Here is a 26,681-nt window from a genome sequence, read left to right on the forward strand (position 1 = left end):
GAGGAGCCGAGCAGGTAGGGGGAGACTAGAAGAAATGAGAGAGAAAAGGAAAATGACATCACTCTTTAAAAGTGCAGTCACTGACAGGCCAGCACATGAAGGGTGGAGAACATGTGTCTGTTAGTCCCTGTCCTACAGCAGAGCCTGACCTCCATTTAACTCAGACTTCCCTGCCATTGGGCCAAGACCTCACTCAGCTGGGACTATGTGGTGGTGGGTGTGCAATGACTGCCCCAAAAAATTGTTGCAGTCTAGTCTGGCTTCATAACGTACCTTAGTTTCTGATCTGGTACCCTAACAGGTTTTAAATTTGATCATTCTAAATTTGTCTTCATTCAGGGGGCAGCCGATTCGTCTCCCTGCATCGGGGAGCTGCTATTTTCCCTACAGCCTGGTAAATGTTGCCCAGAACGCTGGAAACATTGCTGAGAGACAGCAGTAGAGTGTGATGGCAGAACCGTGGAAGGAGGAGGTAGGTGAATGAATAGCTTCACTTACACGTGCACATCTTCTTTCATATACTATTTAATTGATAAGATATATCGGCAAAGGACATACTAAACTTTTTCATATGAAAATAAAATGTATTTTTCGAGAAATTGCTTACTTTTTCCATCAGGCTCTCCTGAGCACTAGCCAGAACACTCACAAATCCATCCAACGAGCTTAGGAAATCTTGGCGTACAGCGCTGGCCTGAGGATTGTCCAGCTCTCCCCAACCAGTGTTCATTTTCTTCAAAGCAGGAACAAACACTTCTGACAGGAGGTGTTCTACAGCTTTCAGCAACCCAGCATCAGATGTATCAAGGACATTGAAATTTACTTCCTAGGGAATTTTTAAACAAGAAAAATGCCTTAATCAATAATATTTACTCCTTTAACATATTATACACAGTATAAAATTCTAATCCTTTGCGACAGAGGACCTAATGAATTTTCTAGATGAAGGGGTCTCACTTTCCACCAGCTGAAGAGTATCAAACGGTGCCCTATGGCTATTTCACATTCAAATGAACATTAAGTAGTTGTAGGTTGGACTTCTGTCTCTCACTCAGGAGCAAGTCTGATTGATCAACAGCTTTCCACAACCTGCGTGACAACACTGCAGTCGATAGATGCAAGAGACCAAATCCAAGCACCAGGGGCCCAGTTACATTCAAGGAGTCCCACATTATTGGGGAAGGTGGGGGAGAGGGGGTGCCCAACTTCAGAAGATAGCATCTGATGGAGGTCCCCACACCGCTCACCCCCCCCCACCCCCAATCAAGATGTAACTCTGTTGATTTTCTGCCTTTTCCGACAGAAGTTCATTCCTTCTACCAGTCTAAAAATAGAGGCTAGACAGGAAACTAGACAGGAATCCTTAAGTGCTTCTTGAACCTAGAATTTCTGGTTCAGAAGTAGGGATGCAACCATTGTACCAAAATACTTCCACGGGCAGGCCACAAATCCAAAACCCCCACTATTCTCCTATTAAAGGAGCCTTATACAGATTTGTGCATGTGCTCGTTATTTTGACAACACTGACCCATTATTTATTCACTTTTGGACTTTGAAAATTGAAGATATACATTTTTACAAAATACCCTCTTGTTCCAATTTCATTTCAATAAATTGCCATCTTTGTTCAACAAAATGTTTCAATTGAATTTTGCCATTCACAATAATACCCTATCTTAAATTTCTGTAATATACATCAGTTTACTCAAAATTTGCTTTGGTTATAAATCAACAAGGCACACCGGCCCAGATGTGTGGAAATCAATGTCTCTGGACATACAAATCTGTTTGACAAAACTTTTGTTCAAGTCTAAAATGATAAGATATTCTTATATTAAATGCCAGTAAATATCTGACCATTAGTTCTCTATCTTTCACACCCAAGGGAATCTCAAGTGCTCCTGTCAATACTCATTATTCTTGCTCTCCTTTTTAAAATTGGCACTCGCCCATTTTAAATGCATAAATTTACAATGATAAATAACTGTAATTAACTTGGTATATATAATGAGGATTCAGCTTTCAGGTTTTCTTTCTTAGCATGACTCGCATATCTCTTTCTCTCTCCCTTTCTGTCCCTTAAGGGGAGTCAGCCTTTAAGCTCATCCTTATGATCACCCCTCCTATACGAAGATATTATGACAATCCATAAATACTGATGATAGTTGAATCTCTCAATTGTCATGCTTGCTGTGACTATAATCATTTGAATCCTTCATGAATTGTTTGGAAATAAATAGATAAATAAATATTTGCATTATCCCAGGAACCAAATAATCTCATGTGCAGTTAGGGCTGTGAAAATGTTCTGAGATAGTAAATGACATTTGAAAAGACCATCAGGAATGCAAAGATTGCAGTTCATCAAAACACCCTTCAATGATTCAGTGAATAAATACATTCTGTGATCTAGACCAGAAAATCGGTCTTAATGATATTGTTTGAGGGATAAATATTGGCCAAGGCAATAGTGCTATAAAAACTTCTGCATTGACCAGATATAGTAGACCGGACCTTGATTTAACACTGCATCCAAAGCATAGCCATGTCGACTGTCATAAAAACTCATCTGGTTCACCAATATCCTTCAGGGAACAAAGTCTGTCATCCTTACTTGGTCTGGACTACATGCAACTCCATACCTGCAGCAATGTAATTGACTCTAAAATTACTCTCAGAAAGGGCCTAGCAAGTGACACAGTTCAAGGAAAATTAGAAATCTGCAACAAATGCTGGCAATGTCCCCATGCTATGGAGGGAAACAAACCTCTAAAGTGGCAGCTTAATTGATGTGTCAAAGATTCCGAGTAGGGCTTAAACCCACAATCTCTTGACTTTAGAGGTTTGTTTCCCTCCATAGCATGTGGGCATTGCCAGCATTTGTTGCCGATCTCTAATTTTCCTTAAACTGAGTCACTTGCTAGGCCCTTTCTGAGAGTAATTTTAGAGTCAACTACATTGCTGTAGGTATGGAATTGCTATCACTGAGCCAAGGTTGTCATTTTACATTCATGCATGAAAAATATAGTTATTCCTGTATTGTTTAAAAGCTGTTCCCAATCATTGAACCATATCTTAGCATAATTCACCATCTTTTAAAACAGGGAGGGAAAAAGTGTAAACGTAAAAAAAGGAAGGTCTGAATTACTCATGCTTAGCCAGAAAATCATCATCTACAGCACTTTTCCCTGAATTCTAAGTAAAGATGAAAATCCCATGGGCTTTAATGAGATTATTCAGCTTTGCTTGGACCATCTAAGAGGCACTTCTGTGCATCCTCAATGTAACTATTTTCATATTATTTTTCATTGGCTCCTAAAGGATACATTACTATCATGTGGCATAAGATTATGTAATAAATGTGTAACAGATGAGGAAAGCCATCAGACATCAGTAACATTGCCAGAATCTCTGTGAAATGTAGTGAAAGATTTGCCTTAGCCAGATCACTATCACAAGGTTTTGTTTTCAAAAGTAGTCAGAACTTCGCTTGAAAATCACCATTTTACTCCTAATTGATTTCAACTTTGGAAGACATTTACTTGAAGCCCACAATCTCCTATACAGAATTACCAATCATTATTTCCTCATTTCAAGGAGGCAAAAACATGAGAATTGCTTTCCACGGACTGTTCTTAAGAGTCTCCAAGCAGCTGATCTGAAAGTGTCCCTGATCACGGGTGGTGAACAATTTGGCTGTCTCAATAGCTACAAGGCAATGGTACAGAGAGTAAAAGTGGAATGAGAGGAAAGTACCTCTCATATATATGTAAAATTTAATTGTAATTTGTGGTTTCTTAAATCTATTCCATTGCTTACCTTGTGCACATTGTCTGTAGTGATTGCTTTGGAGGTATTGGATCGTAGAAAAATAATGCAAACACCTGTGAGTGCCACATCTTTTCCTTCAGTCACAAATATTTTTGGTTTTTTGCTTCGTCCTGTATTATTAGGATTTGTTCCTGCTCCAAGAAGACCTACATACACTGGAGAAGTAACAACAAATATTCACTGACAAATCACTTTTCAGTGTTTCTGATCAACTTGGAATTAGACGCATACATGAGTCACTTATTAAAATGGGAGCCTCCCAAACTGGAAGTTTCCTTATCTCTGATCTGAGAATTTGATTATTGACCTCCTGGCTGGTGCACAAAAAACTCAACTGGGATCTAGGTCTAAGTTTTAGCCTGGGTCAACTTCAAAGCTTCTGAATTAACCATGACCCTCTACAAAAAAAGTCAATGAGGCTGTTTATTCAATATCCCTCTATTCCCATCCTATTTATGTTCATCCTGAACTTCTGTAGAATGGCAATCAGTGTCAGATTGTCACTCTGCTCCTAGTTACTGAAAATTCAGCTGCTACTGTGTCAGATGACCTTTCAACTGAGATCAGGCAAGAATTGTATAGTACAGCACATTCTCAAGGCCTTCTGTCGAGAGCAGCACAGTCAGAGATCAAGCATGCCATACCCTGCTTTTTACAACATCAGCTGCTGTAAAGCAGATAAGTCTAAAGATCCAGTCACATTGAGAAGCCAGAGAGATGGAACATTTGTACTTAAGTTGATAGGATTTGGTGGGAGGTTGGGTAAGTCGGGTTAGTCGTGGGGAGTAGTCAGTTGATCGGAGTGGGAGGTTGTAAGCCGGGGGTCAGATGCTCGGTTGTGTGGGGGTTACATGGTCAGTAGGGACTGGGGGAGCAGATAGTCTTTTGGCATAGGATAATTAGTGAGGATCAGGTGATCAATGAGGCGGTTCACTGGTCCCGAGATAGGGGGGTGGTCGGAGAGCATGCGTTTTCTATACTACAACCATGAAGTTGTCAGGCACATACATTTGCTGCATTCAGTGCCTTCAGCTTCTTTTTCGATACATCATATGGAGTGAACCAAACTGGCTATGTATTTCATTGGATTGAGGAAGCTGTTCAATGTCAAGGTTAACACAATCCATTCAATTTGGATGAAGCCTGGTATTTCTGATACAAGTGTCCTTTGGAGGAGACTGCAGTGGATATCCCATTCAACATTTCTGGCCAAAGATAGTTGTAGACATTTCAGCTTTAAATTTTTGCATTTGAATGCTGGGCTTCCCCATCAGTGAGAATGAGGGTGTTTGTACAGCCTCCTACTCCAGTTAGTTGTCTAATTGTCCACCATCTTTCATGATTGGAAATGGCAAGAATGCAAAGCTGTTATCTGATTGGTTGGATGATAGATTGCATTGCTCTAGCTACTACATGCACAAGAGAAGATAAGTGGAGGTCAATCATCTCAGCTCCAGGACATCACAGCAGGAGCTCTTAGGATAGTATGCTAGGTCCAACCATCTCAGCTGCTTCATCAATGACCTTCCCTCTATTATAAGGTCAGAAGTGAGGATGTTTGTTGATGACTGCACAATGTTCAGAATCATTCACAATCCCTCAGATACTGAAATAGTATGGATCCAAATACAGCAAGACCTGGACAATTCCCAGGCTTGGCCTGGTAAATGGAAAGTAACACACAACACAAGTGCCAGGCAATACCTTCTCCAATAAGAGAGAATCTAACTATCACCCTTTGACATTCAATGGCCACACCACTACTGAATCCCTCACCATCAACAATCTGAGAGTTGGCCTTGATCAGAAACTGACGTGGACTAGTAATGAAATAGGGAAAAGGTGAATGCATTTTGTATCTGAAGGGAAAGGGTTAATGAATTTTGTACCTAGAGTATGTCACAAACATAGCCCTTCGTCATAGCTGATCTTCCCAGGCTTATATTGCTCCTGGCATTAATGTAAGTTATTTGTTCGTGTATTACATGCTTTAACTCTCATTTTTATAAAAACAGATAGTTTAATGTGACTGTTATTTTGTAGACTTTGCAAATCTTACCTGTTTATATTAGTTGGACATTGTTACACAGATGGTAGTTTACGATACCAGCTTTTAACAGCTGCTGATGGCAGAACACAATACCGGCTTTGAACAAGAAGAGTCCTGCTGGGACAGCCGCGATCGCACAAGTAACTTCAAAGACAGGGATGCCGGTACTACTGCAGAAAGGTTTTGAATTGTGACTGTGTGTCATGACTGCAGCTGCCAGCTGAACTGTAATTCCTGATTAACTTTGGAGCTGCATCACGATCCAGAAGGAAGACCTGAAGGTCTGGCCGGAATTGGAACTTTGAATCATGATTGACACTAAGACTCATGACGTATAAATGCCCACTTGTGTTTGTGTTCTATGAGAAGTCTGTAGTCCTACTTCTCCCAAAACGCTGGAATAGATCCCAGAGTTTTGAAAATAAAAACCACTGTATTTTGACTCACTGTCTCACAGGTATTATTTTACCTACAACATCCATATAAATTGTGGCCACCAGACCACAGCAGGCCAGATGCTAGGAATCCTGCAGTGAGTAACTCACCTCCTGACTCCCCAAAGCCTGTCCACCATCTACAAGGCACAAGTCAGGGGTATAATGAAATACTTGCCATCTCCTGGATGAGTGCAGTTCCAACAACACAAGAAGCTTGACACCATGCAGGACAAAGCAGCCCAATTGATTGGTAGCCCCTCCACAAACATTTAATACCTCCACCATAGACGAACACCGACAGCTGTGTGTACCTATAAGATGCACTGCAGGAACTCACCAAGGTTCCCGATGCAACTCTTTCCAAACTCACGACCGCTACCATCTAGAAGGACCAGATACCTGAGAACACCACCACCTAGAAGTTCCCCTCCAAGTCATTCACCATCTTGACTTGGAAATATATTGCTGTTCCTTACTGTCGGTCCACCTTGTCGTCAAACGAGGGGCATGCACACAGTGGGTCGTGCGTGGGCTGCTCTTGGATGTTTCGAGAGTGGCCTAGTACTTCGCGTCGTGGTGTGTGCTTAAACCTGGACCAGCAGATGGGCACCACAACAGCTCAGTGACTATCACTGCTAGCTGTGCAGATACATGGATTTGGGCCAGTGTCTGTGGGAGTTCGCGCATTCTCCCTGTGGTTGCGTGGGTTTCCTCCGGGTGCTCCGGTTTCCTCCCACACCCCAAAGATGTGCTCTTAGGCTGATTGGTGTACCAAACTGACCCTACATTATTCTCCCCTGAAGCTGGCTACATTAGGGGTACCATTCGCATACACACCGGGCAAGGTAGGTGTAGGAAAATGCTTTGTTAAGATGGCGGTGCGGGCTTGTTGAGCCAAAGGGCCTGTTTCCCGTGCTGAGTTGTTCTTTGTTCTTTGTCGCTAGGTCAAAATCCTGAAACTCCTTTTTTAACAGCATTGAGTGTACCTACACCATATGGACTGCAGTTGTTCAAGATGGCAGCTGACTACCACCTTCTCAAGGGATGGGCAATAAATGCTTTTCAAGCCAGCGACATCCACATCCCATAAACAATTTTTTAACAATGCTCAGCAGTGAGGTTATGTGACTGAATACAATCTGCTCTTGCTGGTGCCTGACAGTGCCTCATAAGCGATAACTTTGTACTGCTTTCTCTGTTTTAAATCTATCCCATTTAAATGAAATGGTGTGCTCAGTGTAAGCACTAATTTTGCCTCCACAGTTTGTGAACATACCATCATAGACAGGTGCATCTGAAACAGGTACATTGCAAGGGTCAAATAGGTTCTTCCTTCTTCTTCGTTCTCACACCACTTGCCAGACCACACACGGCATGTGTGTCATTCAGGCCTCCAGTTAGGTCAGGAGTGGTGCTGCTGACCCACTTTTGGGATGGACATTGAAGTCCTCACCCAGGCTACATTCTGTGCCCTTGCTATCCTCAGTGCTTCTTGCAAGTAAGTGGTTTTCAACATTAAGAAATGCTGATTCATCAGCTGAGAGAGGGTTGTATGTAGCATGAGATATAAAGAACAAAGAGCAAAGAAAATTACATCACAGGAACAGGCCCTTTGGCTGTCCAATCCTGCACCGAACAGGCTGTCCGATTTAACTAAAACCCCCTACCCTTTCACGGACCATATCCCTCTATTCCCATCCTTTTCATGTATATGTCAAGATGCCCTTAAAAATCACTAACATATCCACTTCCACTACCTCCCCCAGCGATGAGTTCCAGGCACTCACTGCTCTCTGTGTAAAAAATCTGCCTCATACATCTCCTTTAAACCTTGTCCCTTGCACCTTAAACCTGTGCCCCCTAGTAATATCCTTGTCCATCTTTGACATGATGCCATAAAACTTCATGGGATCCAGAGTCAATGTTATAAACTCCCAGGACTTAAATTATTAATATTTATTGTAACTCTCAGCATAGAGCTACATAGATTGCACTTCTTTCTGCCCATGCAACATCCACTCAAAGCTAAAACACATCATCAAGAACCAATGAACACTAAAATCACATATCCAGTCCCTCTTCTGTAAAACAATTTTGTTCTACTCATATTCACCCTCCATGCTGATGGGGGACCAAACATTCCCCCATGTACCAATTCCCACGACCTTGACTGCAGTGCTGGCAAATCTCAGGGGCTTCCTTGTGTTACAAAAGTCCAGGCGTACTCTCAATGCAGCTAACCCCCACTTCCTCTCACGTTACTGCTCATTCAACAGCTTGTTGCAACTTCCTCTAGCATTACTGCTCATTTAACAGCTTGTTGTATCTTTGCATATTTGAAACTAATAAGGAATGAAAATAAATTAAAGCAAAATAAATAAAGATCACTCATTTACAATTTTCACTGAATATTGGAGATAATCATGCGATCTCATTCCCAAATCAGCAAGATTTTGACTAATTTTATCACTGATATTATTCTCTACATTTCTGTAATACCATTTTCCGACTCACCATCAGAAATGCCATGGCAGATCTGTTAGTGGTTATTTGTTTTTGCTTGTTTATTTATTCTGGGATGTTAGGAGATGTTGATTTCACCTTTGTCATCTATAATGTTAGTATTTGCTTCACATACATGCTTCAGTTATATGGATCTGGCCTCGATTGCTTTATCTCTAAGAATGGAAGCACTCCAATAAGTATTTTAGGACACCAGAGAGAGACAGCTTGAATACCAATTGAGACGGAAATAGTAATTTGTGCAATTCAAAAACCATTTTGTTGTTGCTCCAGTTGTTGTTCTACTACACATTAAATTGTAAAGGTATTGTGGTCAGAATGCATAAAACTATTTCTATACAAATATACAAATGACCTTTGAGGTCAACGTAATGAAAATTGAGCAGAATATGTAACAGACTATCCATTTGCTTTCACATATTTTGTGCTTTGGCAAAAGCAAATTTCAGCCCATTGTTCCAATATCAAAATTGGACTGATATGCTATGTTAACTGTTAGTTAAGTCAACACATGGTATTAAATCAAAAGCCTGGACAAGATTTTCCAGGCATGAGTTTTAAAATCTGACAAGTCTTTGTACTCCACTAGCCTTAGCAAACAATTATGAACCGAATTTTGTAGTAACATGCCCCGATGGAAAAGATGTCAGGATGAAAATGGCTCAACTACAATTTTATCTAGTCTAGTTAGCTATCCTGGATCTGCTTCTCTCCACTAGCTCCAAAAAGAGAATAGTTCCAATAACTTAAAATCAAATTATTTGTTTTTCAAAATCTAGATTGTGCTATACCAGCATAACTATTAGTTTCAGATAGACAATGACAATTAAACAACTATCAGAGTTCATTTTTCTGGTGTCAATTCAATTTGACAATTTACCAAGATGAGATTTGAACTCCCAACCTTTGAGTTGCTCCTCCAGCATAATAATCACAACACTATTTAAGTATTGCATGTTGCGGCTCCACGGGATGTTTAAAAAAGGCTGGAATAAAATATTGAGCAGTCAAATCAGGAATTGCAAACATAAATAAAGGTTGGTGGATTGTTTTACAACCTACACTTCTCAACAGTTCTAAAAACTCAACTACAATCACACTTCTTAACGTGTACAAGCTCATATTAGCTTGACATATTTATCTCAACAGCACTGACCTATACAGATCCAGATCACAAATTTGATTTCCAGTCACTATTGACTTAGCTCATCGCAGAAAAACTGGTAATGGGTGGTCTCAGCTTGACCACTATTAATTAATAATGTCAACATGGATAGAATTTTAGCAAGGACAGGATCAGGCTCAACTTTGGTAATGCCTCCAATGGTTCAAGTAATGCCTCGAATCCTGCTGATATCATTGTCCCATATAAATAATGACCACTTAAAGTGTCACAGGGTAACTAATGCCCTGGAACTGTACTCTAGCAAAGGGATCATACATTGTGATAGTCTCTAACATAATGATTCAATAGAAACTGTCAGACAATTATGTCTAGCCGTGAAACTGTACAATGACAATGACTTTTTACTGAACATGGGAACACTAAGTATTCAAACCTTAGTGCTAGGCAACAGTTATCAACAATGTCACTTGGGTGGCTTAAGATAATCAGTAATACAAAGACAGAACATAAAAATGTTGAATGTTTACCTCTGAATCACTACACAAAGTTATTTAGGAACTAGATTAGTTTATTCTTTAGTTTAATCTTTTATTTATTTTCTTTACCTGTTTCAGTTGGTTCCACTTCTTGATAATAAAACATAAGATGAGGAAGTCCTCTTGCAGCAAAAAATGAATCCATGCGTTCAATCTATAAAATTAAAATAGCCATAGAGGCCTAAAATTGTAACTTGTGAATGAATGCATCAGTGCATTTTCTGAGCTAGATATTTCAAACACAATTTTAAGGAATGGAAATTCACATTACCTTCAGGTAGGAAACAGAGCTTAATAAAGCTTAAATAATTCATATTTGCATTGTCTGTGTTAGAAATATGGTACAAGCTTAAGCTTAATTTTGTGTGGTAAGAAAAGGTTAATGACTTCAGTTTAGCTTCATGTTAAACAAAAGTGCCTGCAAGTTTGTAGGTTTATTTTCACTTTGAAATTTGCCTGCATTGTAATGAAGGTTTCATGACATTAAACAATGTGTTCAAAAAAATTAGCTGTTGCTTAACAACTAGAGGCTCACATTGAAAAGCAAAAGCACTTGAGTTTTTGTGTGGTAGCAGGAACCAGAGGCAACAATAATTCCACAGCAACTGCTAGAATAGGCAGGCCAATGTACAGAGACAAAAAACGAATGCCAAGATAAAGAAGATTCCACAAACTAAGGAACAGAGGAAATTCCAAAGAAGACTATGAAGTCAAACAAAGTTAAAGTAAGAAGCAGAGACAGACCCCCAGTTAAAAAGAAGCTGCAAAGCACACAGACCTGGAGACATCAGCTAGCAAGAAACCAGACATCTGAGGTGGTCCTAAGGTTGAAGATGCAGCAATGGCATTCTGTTCAGATAGCTGGGTACCAGAGAGGTCATGATTCACATTCTAATCAGTAATCTGTAAACTATCTGTGCTTCATATGCTCTGTCTGAGGCCAGAACTCTCCATTCACCTGAAGAAGAGCTTAACCTCGAATGCTTGTGAGTTTACTATCAAATAAATTGGTTGGACTTAAACCTGGTGTTGTCAGACTTTTTACCGGAGAGGTTCTATGGAAGCTTTAATACATATGGCAATCAAGAGTAAAGGAATACTAAAAAGAATTGTTGAAATCGTGGATGTGGATGCTTAGTAGAATCCCTGCAGGGCAGAAGGAGGCCATTCGGTCTAACAAGTCCGCACCAACCACAATCCCACCCAAGCCCTATTCCCACAACCCCACCCAGGCCCTATTCCCACAACCCCACATATTTATCCTGCTAATCCCCTGATACTAGAGTCAATCAAGCATGGCCGAAAAACCTAACCCCTATATCTTTGGATTGTGGGAGGAAACCAGAGCAGCCAGAGGAAACCCACACAGACATAGGAGAATGTGCAAACTCCACGCAGACAGTGACCTTAGGCCGAAATTGAACCCAGGTACCTGGCGCTGTGAGGCAGCAGTGCTAACCACTGTGCTACTATGCCACAGAAGTCATGCAGTGATGTCATCTGAGAGAAAGGTTTGATTTATTATTGTTGCATGTATTGGGATACAGTGAAAAGTATTGTTTCTTGCATGTTATAGAGACAAAACATACCATTCATAGAGTACTTAGGGGAGCAGGAAAGGAAGTACAGAATATAGTGTTACAGTCATAGCTAGGGTGAAGAAAATGATCAGCTTAACATAAATAGGTCCATTCAAAAGTCTGATGACAACAGGGGAGAAGCAGGGAAGAGTTGGTTGGTACATGATCTCAGACATTTGTCTCTTTTCCCAACAGAAGAACATGGAAAGAGTATGCCCTGGGAGCATGGGGTCCCTGATTATGCTGGCTGCTTTTCCAAGGCAGCAGGAAGTGTAGACTGAGTCAATGGATGGGAGGCTGGTTCACGTGATGGACTGGGCTATGTTCACAACCCTTTGTAGTTTCTTGCCAGAACAGGAGGCATACCAAGCTGTGATACATCTAGAAAGAATACTTTCTGTGGTGCATCTGTAAACATTGGTGAGTCATAGCGGACATGCTGAATTTCCTTAGCCTCCTGAGAGGGCTTTCTTAACTATAGCAACAGGGTGGAGGGAACATCTAGAAACCTGAAACTCTTGACCATTTCTACTTCATCACCATTGATGTAGACGGGGGATGTCCTCCACATTCCTGAAGTTAATAACTATCTCCTTTGTTTTCCTGACATTGGAGGGAGAGATTATTGTCATCACACCATTTCACCAGATTCTCTATCTCTTTCGCAAAAACCCAGCCTGCAGGTGCAGCAGGTGGTCAGGAAGGCGAATGGGATGCTGGCCTTCATAGCGAGGGGGATTGAATATAAAAGTAGGGAGGTCTTGCTGCAGCTGTATAGGGCATTGGTGAGGCCGCAGCTGGAGTACTGTGTGCAGTTTTGGGCGCCGCACCTGCGCAAGGATATTTTGGCCTTGGAGGGAGTGCAGAGGAGGTTTACTAGGCTGATACCGGAGTTGAGGGGGTTGAGCTATGAGGAGAGGCTGAATAAACTAGGCTTGTACTCGTTAGAGTTTAGAAGAATGAGGGGAGATCTCATTGAGACGTATAAGATGATGAATGGGATGGATAGGATAGAGGTGGAGAGACTCTTCCCGCTCAAAAAAGACAGTAGGACTAGGGGGCACAGCCTCAAGATAAAGGGGGGGCGGTTTAGAACGGAGTTGAGGAGGAACTTCTTCACTCAAAGGGTGGTGAATCTCTGGAATTCTCTGCCCGTTGAAGTGGTGGAGGCTGCCTCGCTAAATATTTTTAAGAAGCGGGTTGATGGGTTTTTGATAAGAGAGGGGATTAAGGGTTATGGGGAGAGGGCGGGAAAGTGGAACTGAGCCACGACAGATCAGCCATGATCTTATTGAATGGCGGGGCAGGCTCGAAGGGCCAGATGGCCTACTCCTGCTCCTATTTCTTATGTTCTTATGTTCTTATGTTCTTTCCTATACTCCATTTCATCATTGTTTGAGATCAGATACACTATGGTGATGTCATCAGCAAACCTGAAAATAGAGTCGGAGCAGAATTTGCATTGCTTGGGAGAAGATTCTAAGGCACATTCATCGAGAGCAGAGATTGGAAACTCTCATATGAAAGTCAGAGTTCTAATGAGACCAGTTGGCTCACAGTGTGACAAACATCTGGAGGAATTTGATGAAAAATACAAGAACTTGTTTTGGGTGGCATCTGTCACTTGGTTTCAGAGTGGTGTTTCTGACCACAGTTTGTTTATTGGTCTACATAAACTGTGTACTTACAGAGAATATTGGAGTGTAAGATGTATTTTGTAACTTATGCCTTCCTTACAAATCTGTTTATATCTGTAAAAGGTAAAGCTGGGGTGAAGGAGTAGTATTGTAATTCAATCTTCCTTATTTAAAAATTTTTTTTTGGTAAATATTCATCGGTAGTCCTGTGACTCTGCTCATCCACATCTTTGAACAAAAAGTAAAAATTAGGATCTACCAAGCTGGGTTCCATGCCGGGGTCTAACTTGCCCAGTAGTAACATCGGCTGAGTTGTAACATTTGAAAAACCATAGGCACTTTTAAGGAATTGAAACTAATGTTTATTCCATTAATGATAGAAACCATAGCAGCTCCTCTTCACTCATGTCAAGCAAAGACTTGCATTTCTTTAGCGCCTTTCACAACCTCAGGACAGTGTTTTCCAACAAATGGAGGGACTTCGAATTTTAGCTGAAGAATAGTGTAGTGTGCTGTAGGAAATATGGCAATCAATTCAAACAGAGCAACATCCACGAACAGCAAGAACCAATAAAAATATCCTGGGCTAGAGTTATCAGCAGAAGATTCAGTAAGAAGTACAAATCCACCAAGGGATTGTGAAGAAAAATATACTAGAATCATGAAGACAACTTCAAAAATGTCAAAAAATTTGGGAAGAAGGAAAAAGGAATAAGCAAATAAACAAGACAGTACAAATCCACTGTGGAAGCCTCAGCAAAATGACGTATGATGGATACATATATAAAAGCTTTTGCAGAGATATTGTATCTTAAGCACAATTTGTAAAAGTGTAGATAGGTAGTACTGCAAATATTTATGGACGAGAAATTTGTCTGTTTTACAAGCTGTGTTCAGTAAAAGATGGCCAAACTAACTTGCAACCTAACCAATTTCTTCTCACGACTCCTCTGCCACTCTTGAAGACCACTGTCGGCTCGACTCCCTGCCTCTCATGACTGCTTCTCTCCCCTCCCAAGGCGATAACAACTAAAAATTGAATTCCTCTTCTCCAGTGAGCTGCCAGTAAAGGAGGGCCTGGGCATCAATATCGGGTGGTGTTAAATCTTTTACTTTTCATTAGAAGGTGTATAATATTACTATCTTATATCAATTGTGAGATATGTTATTTAGGTATATTTGCTGCACTGATGAGAAAGAGAAGTATTTTGGCTACAAGACTGTGGTAAACATCAAAAATCATATTCCAAATCTTATCGTTGTTGTCAACCTAAAACATTTCAATAATGCTTAGGTTTACCTGGGAACCTTCCAGAACTGCATCTTCCACCTCAGCTTTCTCCAGTCCAAGACATGCGGCCACAACCTCCAAAATGTAGTCATGTCTACCGTCCAGCTGGGCCCTTTTGGCTTCTCTTTCCTCTTTTAGCTTTTGCTGCAAGAAATATAGCTTTACAATTACAAATCCTGAAAATAAAACCAAAAAGTTTCTTAAATGTGTAATACCGTTCCTTTTTCTTGTTTAAGGTTACATGATTATAACTAACTGATTACTTTGATGCCACAGTGGCACTGTGGTTAGCACTGCTGCCTTACAGCGCCAGGGACCCAGGTTCGATTCCCGGGTTTGGGTCACTGTCTGTGCGGAGTTTGCACGTTCTCCCTGTGTCTGCGTGGGCTTCCTCCAGGTGCTCTGGGTTCCTCCCACAGTGCAAAAAACATGCTGCTTAGGTGCGTTGGCCATGCTAAATTCTCCCTCAGTGTATCCAATGTGTGGCAACTAGGGGATTTTCACAGTAACTTCATTGCAGTGTTAATGTAAGCCTACTTGTAACACTAATAAACAAACTAAACTTAAAACACGTCCTACAGAAGCTGCATATGCTAATTCAAAATTATAATAAAATTTGCAAGTCTCTTGATTTGAGTTAATCCACAACCATCTTGCTGGATCTGAAACATTGGCTATTTTACGGAAGTGTTAATTGTTTGGTGTTATCAAAGGGAATTTAGAATAATTTGGGATTAAAAGAGTATTAGATCAGGGAAGATCGGATCAGAGTGAAAAGAGCATTGAGAAGTTACAAAGTGCCCGAAAAATACTGTTTGCATAGGGGCACCCATAACTACTGTTTGAGAATTTAGACACAGTATTTTTGAAAACATATTCTGTATTAAAAGCAGATACCTTGCTTAATAACACAATGCTCTAAAGCAGCGATCTCCAAACTCCGATCCGGATGCAGCCCACAGCGGGCCGGATATGGCCCGCAGGCCACAGTTTGGAGACTCCTGCTCTAAGGCATGATGAGACATAGTCAAGTGAAAAGAACAACATTCTTCAGAACAATGCAGCTACTGAGCAAAATGAACAGCAACTCATACCAAGGGCCAGACAGATCTAATGAGTAGGATATTCACTAACCAAGGACGCATAGGGGTCCCATATAGTTCTGATGAACAGGATATACATTGCACCAGATATGAGGGTCTGGAAAGTTTCAGGTGACTGTAAGAAAGACTCTTTAAGGTCCACAAACTGATCACATAGTCCCATGCTGTCAGAAGGTAAATGTTATTGAAAATAGTAAAAAATCTATACTAATAACGATTGGTTCATACCCAACTAGGTTGAGCAACAGCTTTTGGAAATTGTATAATCATAGTACTGAGAGTGATTAATTTCAGAGTACATGTGTAACTGCCCCAAATCTCTCTCCCTCATAAGTTGACCAAACTTGGAAGATAAAGAAACATCTTTTACCACAGTACTTGTCTCCAAGAGCCTTTGTGTCAGCTGAGCCATAATTAAGAAGCGGAATCCCTCATGTGAATGCAAGCTTAAGAATAGGGTGGAATTTTACTGCTACTTTATGCCCATTTTGCAGCAGGAAAATGTCATAAAACCGGGCATAAAGCGGCTGGTGCAATTGGTGTGATTTTCGCGACCAGCGCAATTTTACAACACACAGAATTCCAGCGTAGACAGCCTCCCGCTGGAAATGGGCTAGAGGCTGATTAATTTATTTAAATTTATTAAAATTGTGTTTTGCATGTGTTTAGCAAGCCCGGCGCTATCATCCGGGCTCATTTGTCTTTATGGCCTCGCTGGGACAGGTTCTCTCTGGCGAGGAAAACACCTGCTCCCATTGAGGCCTCTGAGGAGGCCAAATACAAGATGGGGGCACCTGGGCAATGCCAGCCTGGGCAGTTTAGGGGCTAGGGATTGTGGCAGGTGGGGCCATGATCGATCTGGACAATGGGGCCTGCGCATTTCAAGTCACGGGCCTCTGCGATTGCAGGGGAGGGGGGTGGTTGCTGTTTGAGACAGCAGTAGCAGGGGCCTGACAACTCACTCTCTGTTTGTCAGACCCCTGCTACTGTAAATGCACATGTGCAGGATCAGAGGTCTGCACATGCACAATACCTCCCTCTAGGCTGTCTGGCGAGTTAAGCCCCACCCATAGCATCTCCTGGCCAGAAGCACTCTGGTGTAAATTTTTTACCTTTGCTAATAACATTTATCCTCTGACATCCAAAATTTCAGACAGAGTGCATAAGATTATCCCTGAAAACCTGCCCAAAACACAGATCTGGAACTCTCCCATTTACAGACTATGACTAGCTGGATACTTAGAAAAAATCTCGTGAAACTCCACCCATTGAGCTCGATTTTACCATTTTGATTCTAAGTGATGAGCGGACTTGAAACTGGGACAGTTTCAGATCTGACTTTTAGACCCATTCTGAGGCGTCTCCTAATGCACTCTGCCTCCAAAAATATTAGTGAGTCCGAATCGCGCTGCACAAGCCCGTGCATGGGGCTTAATGCACCTGAAACCCTGCAGTTCTGATTGGCGCCTCCAATTGCACATGTGCAGAAAAAAAATGCTGCTCCCATGCCTAATCCTCCTGAGCCGGATAATGCCTCCCCCTGTCCCCATGTGGGTATGCCGGCGTTGGACTGGCGTAAACACAGTAAAAAGTCTGACAACACCAGGTTTTAGTCCAACCGATTTATTTGATAATAGACTCACAAGCTTTCGGGGTTAGTCCCTTCGTCAGGTGAATGGAGAGTTCTGGCCTCAGACAGAGCATATAAAGCACAGACATCTCTAACTGTCTGTGTTTTATATGCTCTGTCTGAGGCCAGAACTCTCCACTCACCTGACGAAGGGACTAACCTCGAAAGCTTGTGAGTCTATTATCAAATAAATCGGTTGGACTAAAACCTGGTGTTGTCAGACTTTTTACTGTGTTCCCCCTGTCCCCCACAGACATTGCCCTATCCCCACAACATTAATGACCCCTTATCTCCCCCATTCCTCAGCCACTCAGACCACTTATGGGCCCCTCCCTCTCTTTACCCCCACAAATCACAGGCAGAATGCTGTTGGATGCTTAAATGGCCATCGCACCAGTTTTGGGTGCGGTCCCAATCATGGCCATTTTCTGGCCTTGGTAAAGAGGGAACTGGTGCCGAGGCAGGCGCAGATCACGCTACTCGCCTCATGTCCAGCTTTAACAAGTTTTCAAGCCCGAAAGCAGGCGCAACATGATGGTAAAATTGGGACCATAGTCTCTGAAAGTGCTCCTGTAGGTGTTTAAATGATGTTCCTCATTAATAGTTACCAAGTAAGCAATAAAATTGCTAACTTCTAAAATAAACAGATTTGTCAATCCTTACTTTAGAATTCAGGATTCATGTGTGTTAAAGTACCTTCATCCAGCAGGATGACAAAATCACCATAACCATATATTGTAGTCTGTCCAAATGGTCGATTTGATGCATCTAATGTGTGGGTCGTAATGACTTTAACGAGACCATGATAGAACAAAGAACAACACAGCACGGGAAACAGGCCCTTCAGCCCAATGAGCCCGCGCCACCATTTTAACATTATGAGTGCCCCCCTCTATCCATGACCTTTGTGGACCTCTTCAAATAAAACCTCCCAGATTAAGGCAGTATGGCTTGTCCAATTAGGGAGCTATCCATGTGTACATACGGTATAGTGTCAGGGTTACTGGCATTCTGGTTACTCTGTACAAGAAAGTACCCGCCTGAACATTGCTAATTAGGTATACAAATCTCAATTTGGTGAAGAGACACTAGCCTCAGAGGGCTTACTTCACGGGTGAGTTAGCATGCTTTCCACTTTTGCATGCCAGTTTGCTTCTCATTTACAAGCTATGCTGCTGACTAGCAGAAATAAGAAAAAGAGAGCCAAATATGCAAGACTCTCCCTGTCAGTCCACAATCTCTCCATCAGCATGCCCGCAGCTGTGCCTCCTTGTGGCAAATCGTGGAAACTGGGTCCTTCGCAGCCCCAGGCTAAAGCTTCAGAGGAACTCAAAACTCTGGTCCCTAGACATGCAGTGCAGGTCCACAATCATATGGGCATGCCCTGGCACTCATGAAACAAACTTCCAGCTCTGGGTGAATAACTCCACCATCTGTGGATATCTCGAGAGAGTTGAATGTTAAAGAAGTAAACACTGTCAATAATGCGAGACTGGAGTCCAAAGATAGACTGACCTTACCAGAAACACCTTCAACCAAGTTAGTGCCAGATGTACTTTTCATTCAACCAGAGAGGTTGAGAAGGGAATTTTTACATTTGGGAGCTTAGAATCACCTTATGTTTTGCCCAATCTGATGCCCTGGAGTGGACAACCCAGTTTTGTTGCAGAGCATTAACACAACACTGGAATTAGAAGCTACTGGTGATAAGCCCAACTCAACCAGAATACAAGGCAGGTGTTATAGGCTGTCTCTATGGTGGAAGAGACCAAAGCATTCCCCACTGGTCAGCCACCACCCACTTTAAGTCAAGTAGCCCTCATCAGTGCAAACCTGACACAGTCCATCTGCTTCATTGGGTGCTTGGAAGTCTCTGCTCAACAAATGGATGGAATGCATTTCACTCGGTAGACAAATAAAAAGAAAGAGGATGTCAACTCTTCAACTGGCAAGCTAAAATGTCAGAATCATGCGTATAGGATTAACAGACAACTAGCAGCTGGTCAATAACATATGCAAGACAGCTGATCAGTTAACCTCAAGAGTATCTATGCTCCAACATCAACCTCTGTAGTGAATCCTGTTCTCTGAAGAGCTTGAAACTGTGAATTCTTCAGACAGAACATCTTTACCTACTGAGGTATTTCAATGCAAGAGTAGGCATGGACCAGGAAGCCTGGCCCTCCTGCCTTGGATATTTGGTCAGGGAGAGACATAAGAATGGACAAAGACTATTTGAACTTTACTACTATCATGAGCTTTGAATAACTAACACCTTCTTTCAAAACAAACAACATCACAAGGCACTCTGAAGACATCTAAAATCAGGACATTGGCATGAGTTAAATCTGATCATCACCAGACATGGCTTTGTGAACAGCATTCTCAAAATATGGAGCTATCGTACTGCTGACTGTGATATAGATCACTCCTTGGTATACACCTTGGTAGGCTGATAGAAAAGGTGAAGGCTCATGGGATACAAGGGCAGGTATGTAGATGGGTGGAGAACTGGCTTGGGAGGAGGAGACAGCGGGTAGTAGTGGAAGGCTCCTTTTCCAATTGGAGGTCTGTCACCAGTGGTGTGCCGCAGGGCTCGGTACTAGGACCTCTTCTATTTGTGGTATATATTAATGACTTGGAAGAGGGGGTAGGTGGTGTGATCAGCAAATTTGCTGATGACACTAAGATGGTTGGATTGGCGGGTACTGAGGAGCAGTGCCTGGCAATGCAACAGGACATAGACAGGCTGGTAGATTGGGCAGATAGATGGCAAATGGAATTTAATCTGGAGAAATGCGAGGTGATGCACTTTGGCCGGAATAATGTGGAGGGGAGTTATACGATAAAAGGTAGAACTATCCGGAGTATAGATACGCAGAGAGACCTGGGGGTGCAAGTGCACAAGTCCCTGAAGGTGTCGGTGCAGGTGCAGAATGTGATGAGGAAAGCGTATGGTATGTTAGCCTTCATAAGAAGGGGTATAGAATATAAGAGTAGGAGTCTGATGTTGCAGTTGTATAGAACGTTGGTTAGGCCTCACTTGGAGTACTGCGTCCAGTTCTGTTCGCCGTACTACTGGAAGGATGTAGAGATCCTGGAGAGAGTGCAGAGGAGATTTACCAGGATGCTGCCTGGTATGGAAGGGCTGTCTTACGAGGAAAGATTGAACGAACTTGGGCTGTTTTCCCTTGAGAGACGTCGGCTGAGGGGGGATCTAATAGAGGTTTATAAGATTATGAAGGGGATAGATAGAGTAAATGGTGGTAAGCTTTTTCCGCTATTAGAAATGGATAGAACGAGGGGTCACGGGCTTAGGGTGAGGGGGGCTAGGTATAAGACAAATATTAGAGGGCAGTTTTTTACGCAAAGGGTAGTGGGGGTGTGGAATGCGCTGCCGAGTAAGGTGGTGGAAGCAGGCACGCTAGGGTTGTTTAAGAGTCACTTAGACAGCCACATGAGCGGTCTACATATAGGGGGATATAGCAGGCCTTACTAAATATTGTAGGCTTGGGATTACGTTTTTGCCTCAGGGATGTTACAGTCTTTGCCTGTTTAATAATGAATTTTTTGTCTCCACAGGCATTTAAGTCCACCTTGTTGACCAGCAAGGGGCATGCATGCGGCAGGTTGTAGTGGGCTGCTCTTGGACGTTGCTTCGGGAGTTGCCTATTGCTTCATGTCGTTAGTGTGCTTAAACTGGACCATCTCGAGGGCAACATGACAGCTCAGAGACTATCTCTGTTGCTGTGCGGACACATGGATTTGGGCCTGTGTCTGTGGGAGTTTGCACGTTCTCCCCGTGGTTGCGTGGGTTTCCTCCGGGTGCTCCGGTTTCCTCCCACATCCCAAAGATGTGCTTTTAGGCTGATTGATTGGGTAACAAATTGTCCCTATATTGGACCTCCCTGATCCTCGCACATTAGGCGTAGACTAAAATCATGAATAGGTCACTGAGACAATGGGACGGCGGCGCGGGCTCGTTGGGCCGAAGGGCCTGTTCCCGTGCTGTGTTGTTCTTTGTATCTTTGTACCAGAATTAGGTGTTAAATTCAAAGCAAAATGCCGTCAGCCATGCTGCCTATATAAAGCAGTCGCTTCAGCTTAACAGGCACTCTCCAGCATCCCCATGATGCATAAGTGAAATGGAACATAATTCAAGCCACTTTCAACAACACCATACTTTTAACATACAGGAAATACAAGCAGAAAAATGCTGACTAGTTCAAGGCTAACATCACTGTAATGGCAATAGTCATTGAAACCAAATAGTCCATTCCCATTAATTATAAGATCTGAGTGAGAATACTCTGAATGCACTACGAGTTGCTCGAAGTAAGTCCCACAGACTGCTGGAATCTGCATCACGACTACTGAATACAACTTCCAATAAAATCAGACATCTAGAACTAGAACAGGACTTTCCCTTCTGTTCCTACATGGTTAGCACGATGGGACAGTAGTTAGCAACTGCTGCCTCACAGTGACAGGAACCCAGGTTCAAATCTCAGCTTGGTCACTGTCTGCATCTTCTCCCCGTGTCTGCATGGTTTCCTCCGGGTCTCAGGTTTCCTCCCACAGTCTGAAAGATGTGCTGGTTATGTGCATTGGCTATGCTAAATTCTCCCTCAGTGCACCCAAACAGGCTTCGGAGTGTGGCAACTCGGGGATTTTCACAGTAACTTCATTGCAGTGTCAATGTAAGCCTACTTGTGACATCAATAAATAAACTTATGATGTAATTTTCCTAACTGTCCAATTATTTCACTTTTAAGCTGACTACCGCTCTTTTTTTTATTAAATATATATAAAATACCATGTATTTGTCTCTACAATCATCCATATCCTTTGTATATCTTAAAATAATCTGTAGCTTACTGAGGCCTTTTATGTGACTACTTAACTAAATTTCTCCCAATAATTGTGGTGTTTATTTTCATCCTTCCAGTACAAAGTAGCCTGTATCATTATTAATGTGGTTTCTAAAATAATATTTTTATATATTTAGGAGACTTGCATTAATCCATTTTACCACTTGGACATAAAATACAAGTACACTGCTACATTTCAAGAGTTAACATCAAATTCTAAGTTCTGGATGTTAATATATAAGATACGTGGTTTGCTATGATTCCCATTTAGCTGTTTTTATAATGCTGAGGAAGATTCTGCTTATTTTCCTCGTTTCCTTTCTGCCTACTGTGGTTTTACCCCATGCTGTTGATGTGGAAACGTGCTCTCTGAAGGATTAACTACTGCACTATAATGATCTGCAAGGCAATTAGTCAAAACTACATTAAAACATTAGAGGAAAGATACATTAAAATGCTGTTTGTAGTGCAGAAGAATAGAGATAAGCTTCTTATTTTTAACACCAGTTTCAATTACTGATTCAAAACTTTAAGTTTAGTGTTAACTACAAGCTTTCAAAACCGTTAGGTTGGTGTTTGATATAAGTGTAGGGTGTGACTCACCACCCTTTGTCTTATGTTTCCTTGTTTCAAATATTTCCATATAAGCAATGAATCAGCTATTACTTTTAACAACCATTGATATCCACTGTGTGGTACCACATGAGGTTCGAAAGATAGCTGTTGTTGAAGAAGCCTGTGATTGATCATTCGTTTGTACTTCCTGTTGTGAAAAAAAATGCAACCTGCAGAAAGGCTTGCTCATGCAGTAGTGTTCCATCAAAAACACTTGATAAGCACTAAATTCTGCAGCACTTAAGTGGTTTATTATTATTCCAGGACTACATTTTCATTTTCAATAATTAAACCATTTCTGGCTATTGATGGCAAGGCAAATGAATAGTGGCTGTCAAATTGTTGTCATTTTGTGATATTTCTTTGTTTAAAATCAGTTCCTTTTTGCCTTGGTTCAGTTGAGTTTACAAATAACAGTGCAGTGAAAGCAAATGTTTCACTCCCAGCTTGATAGATGCACTGTCTGATCCACATTGGATTGTGTTCCATCCAGTATCAAGCAACTAATATATTTTGAGATACCGATTCAATCGAAATCACTAATAATGTAATTAGAACTTAGTAAACGGGTTTGAGACCTAAATGAACATGCAAACAGTTCAAAGATTCCCAAATCAACAGCAAATCATTAAACCTTTTAACAAGAACAGGGTAGTATGTTACAATAACATTGCTGCTTAGTAACAGAGAGAAATCAATAAATTATCAGAAACAAAGCCTCCCACAAATATCTGATCCTTATCCCTGATGCACTGCTTATCACAATAATGTGCATGTTGGCTGCAAGAAACTGCAAGTTGGAAAAGCACATTAACGCTAAAGTAAAACTTTAGGCAGACAGGCATAGAGGCCAATGCCACAAATTAGCAGTCAAGTCATTAGCATTAAACTGAATTTAGAAACACTAGGAGGCCATAACTGCATTAGTTTTTCATGGTCTAATGCTCACATTTATCCTTTAACCACATGAAAAACATCATCTAGTTAGTGATTTCAATGTTGTTGTAAAATTTGTGATTTAATTTTCCCACATTCCAACATTAACTACACTTCAAATATACTTAATTGGCTGTAAAGCACTTTAAGGCATCTTTTGAGGTTGTGAAGGGCACAATATAAACGTATGCTTTTTTTTAACCAAACAGCTATTAAGGAATTCTAAAGCAGAGTTCAAATTATACCAACTTGAAGTTAGGACATTCCAACGTCAACACCAGAGTACCTAGCAAAAAACAAACCACCCATACCATTCAAAAATCTGCTCTAATCACTGTCACACTGTTGTCCTCTCCCTGTCCAACTATTTATGATTCACCAATCAAGATACTAAGTGTTGACAAACTATTCAACTTCAGAAGCATCACAATTTAATCCAATACTGCGTACATCTGATAGCTGCAAATATTCTTGACATGATGTGGAGATGCCGGCGTTGGACTGGGGTAAACACAGCATGAAGTCTCACAACACCAGGTTAAAGTCCAACAAGTCTATTTGATAGTAAACCCACAGGCTTTCGGAACACTGTTCCTTTGTCAGTTCCACTCACCTGACAAAGGAACAGCGTTCCGAAAGCTTGTAGGTTTACTATCAAATAAACTTGTTGGACTTTAGCCTGGTATTAAGAGACTTCTTACGATATTCTTTAAACCAGAAATCACAAGACAGTGATAAGGAATGGAAATAGCATATTTTTCTTTCCAAATTGGGACACAGACCACAAACCAAATCTGGTATGTTCTCAAACTTTCTAATTTTATCTACTTACTAACTTAAGTAGCTGAGTGTGAAGTTATACGAATGAAATAATGGCATGATGGGAAAATTGGTCAACTATTTGGTACAAAATAAGGAAAACTGACTCCGTATAACCTAAGACACGAATAAGACCAGAGAAGGTCAAGACCTGATAAGGCTGACTCTGCATACCCTAGGGCTATATGAGCGTGACAAGATAAGGTCAGGGATGAAGGAGTCACCGATCTTCTGTTCTATCAAAGGACAAGATAAAGGTATGAATGATGAGACAAAGAGTTTTAGGAGGTCAGCAGGCTGTACTATGATTTATGACATTGCTTATGACGCTACTACTAATCAAATTTCTGAATGAGCTCTGGTCATGCAAACTGATAATGCTTATGTATAAATACTGAACTGATTCTTTACGTAAGCGCGGACTTGAGAAGGAATTAGCAAGTCATAATGAAGGCTCTCCAAACTCAAGTTTTTGGCAAATACTGCATGCAATCTTTTGTAAATAAAGACTAGTTCTTTGGTTGGAACGAATTTTGTTGGGTCTTTCTATCACTGTCGAGAAGCAGGAAAATTTCTCCTTTAACAGAGCAGGGGATCTGTTCATCTTCTTTTCCTGCAATGTTATGCGTTAGAAATTGCCCCAATACAACCAATAGTCATCTTTAACATTTGAATTGTTAAACATTGAAAATAATGGAGGCAGTTAAAACATAACTTGTTCAAAATGGGACTTATTTCCAAAATGAAATAGAACGCAGTTAAAAAAAAGTGATAATGAAACATTTTAAAGATTTTTTTAAAAGGGAAAAGAATTACATAAATTTGTTGGATTCAATCAGCATTGGAAGATGAAATAAAATTTAATTTCACATTTAAAAAAATGAATAGAACAGAAACTAGAACTGGAGGAAAATGCAAAAATGAATCAGTTTTTGTTTCATTAAAATTGTATTTAAGGTTGTGTTAACATGAATACCGTAGTGTAAGTATTTGTCTTCACATCCCAATGTATAAGCTGAAAACTTATAAAACCTGAGGCAGAGTCATTTCCCTCAGTTTCCTGAGGGTTAAAATTATAGTAAATGCAAAATTAGATCTTCTGCAACTTGTTCCCTAATAACTGGTTACATTAATAGTTTTACTTATATTATGTTAATATTTAAATTCACATTGGAAAATTAATTCCACAACAAATACCCTTACTGCATAATGAGCAGTTTTCTTCTAGGTAGTAAATATCATGAAGGATCTGCTTCCTAGTAAGGATCAATGTTCTATCTGATAAAAATCTGTTATACATAATTCAATGCAAAATGAAGGAATGATACAGTCATGTAACCCGCTCTGAATTCTACCTAACAACAAGCCTGGATGCCTTGAACACTCTGGGAACAAGAGGGACTCAAATCAAGAGACTTGCTGATAATGTGCAAGACATTCAAACTGTAGAGATGCAAGAGCATCTCTGCTGACTGTGGGTAGACTGTTGGTCTGCAAATCTCACAGTGGAGGTGTGAGGAATGTTAGGTTTTATAAACAGTTATACTTCAAACTGTCTATTTAATTCAAAGCTAGAATGGAATTAGGGATATAGAGAATAATCAGTTGACATTCCTACCCGGATAGGAAAAGGCCAATGTGATTGAGAGAGAGAGAGCACCCAGGAAGATAAAGGCAGCCAATCCTGATCCTATTG

General features: G+C 41.1%; 1 protein-coding gene across 1 annotated transcript in view; it reads right to left on the reverse strand.

The window, feature by feature from the left end:
* dnah5 (dynein, axonemal, heavy chain 5) overlaps nucleotides 1–26,681 on the reverse strand; it is a 350,257-nt gene that overhangs the window by 266,043 nt on the left and 57,533 nt on the right. The window contains exons 2-5 of the mRNA XM_080205374.1: nucleotides 15,021–15,155; nucleotides 10,573–10,657; nucleotides 3,820–3,986; nucleotides 608–826 (exon numbers count right to left, since the gene is read on the reverse strand). Of these exons, the coding sequence (XP_080061500.1) occupies nucleotides 608–826; nucleotides 3,820–3,986; nucleotides 10,573–10,657; nucleotides 15,021–15,155 (606 nt within the window). The remainder of the gene's footprint in view (nucleotides 1–607; nucleotides 827–3,819; nucleotides 3,987–10,572; nucleotides 10,658–15,020; nucleotides 15,156–26,681) is intronic.

This window comes from Carcharhinus amblyrhynchos, chromosome 2, assembly GCF_965287045.1.
Source record: "Carcharhinus amblyrhynchos chromosome 2, sCarAmb.v2.hapA, whole genome shotgun sequence".
NCBI classification, from domain to species: Eukaryota; Metazoa; Chordata; class Chondrichthyes; order Carcharhiniformes; family Carcharhinidae; genus Carcharhinus; species Carcharhinus amblyrhynchos.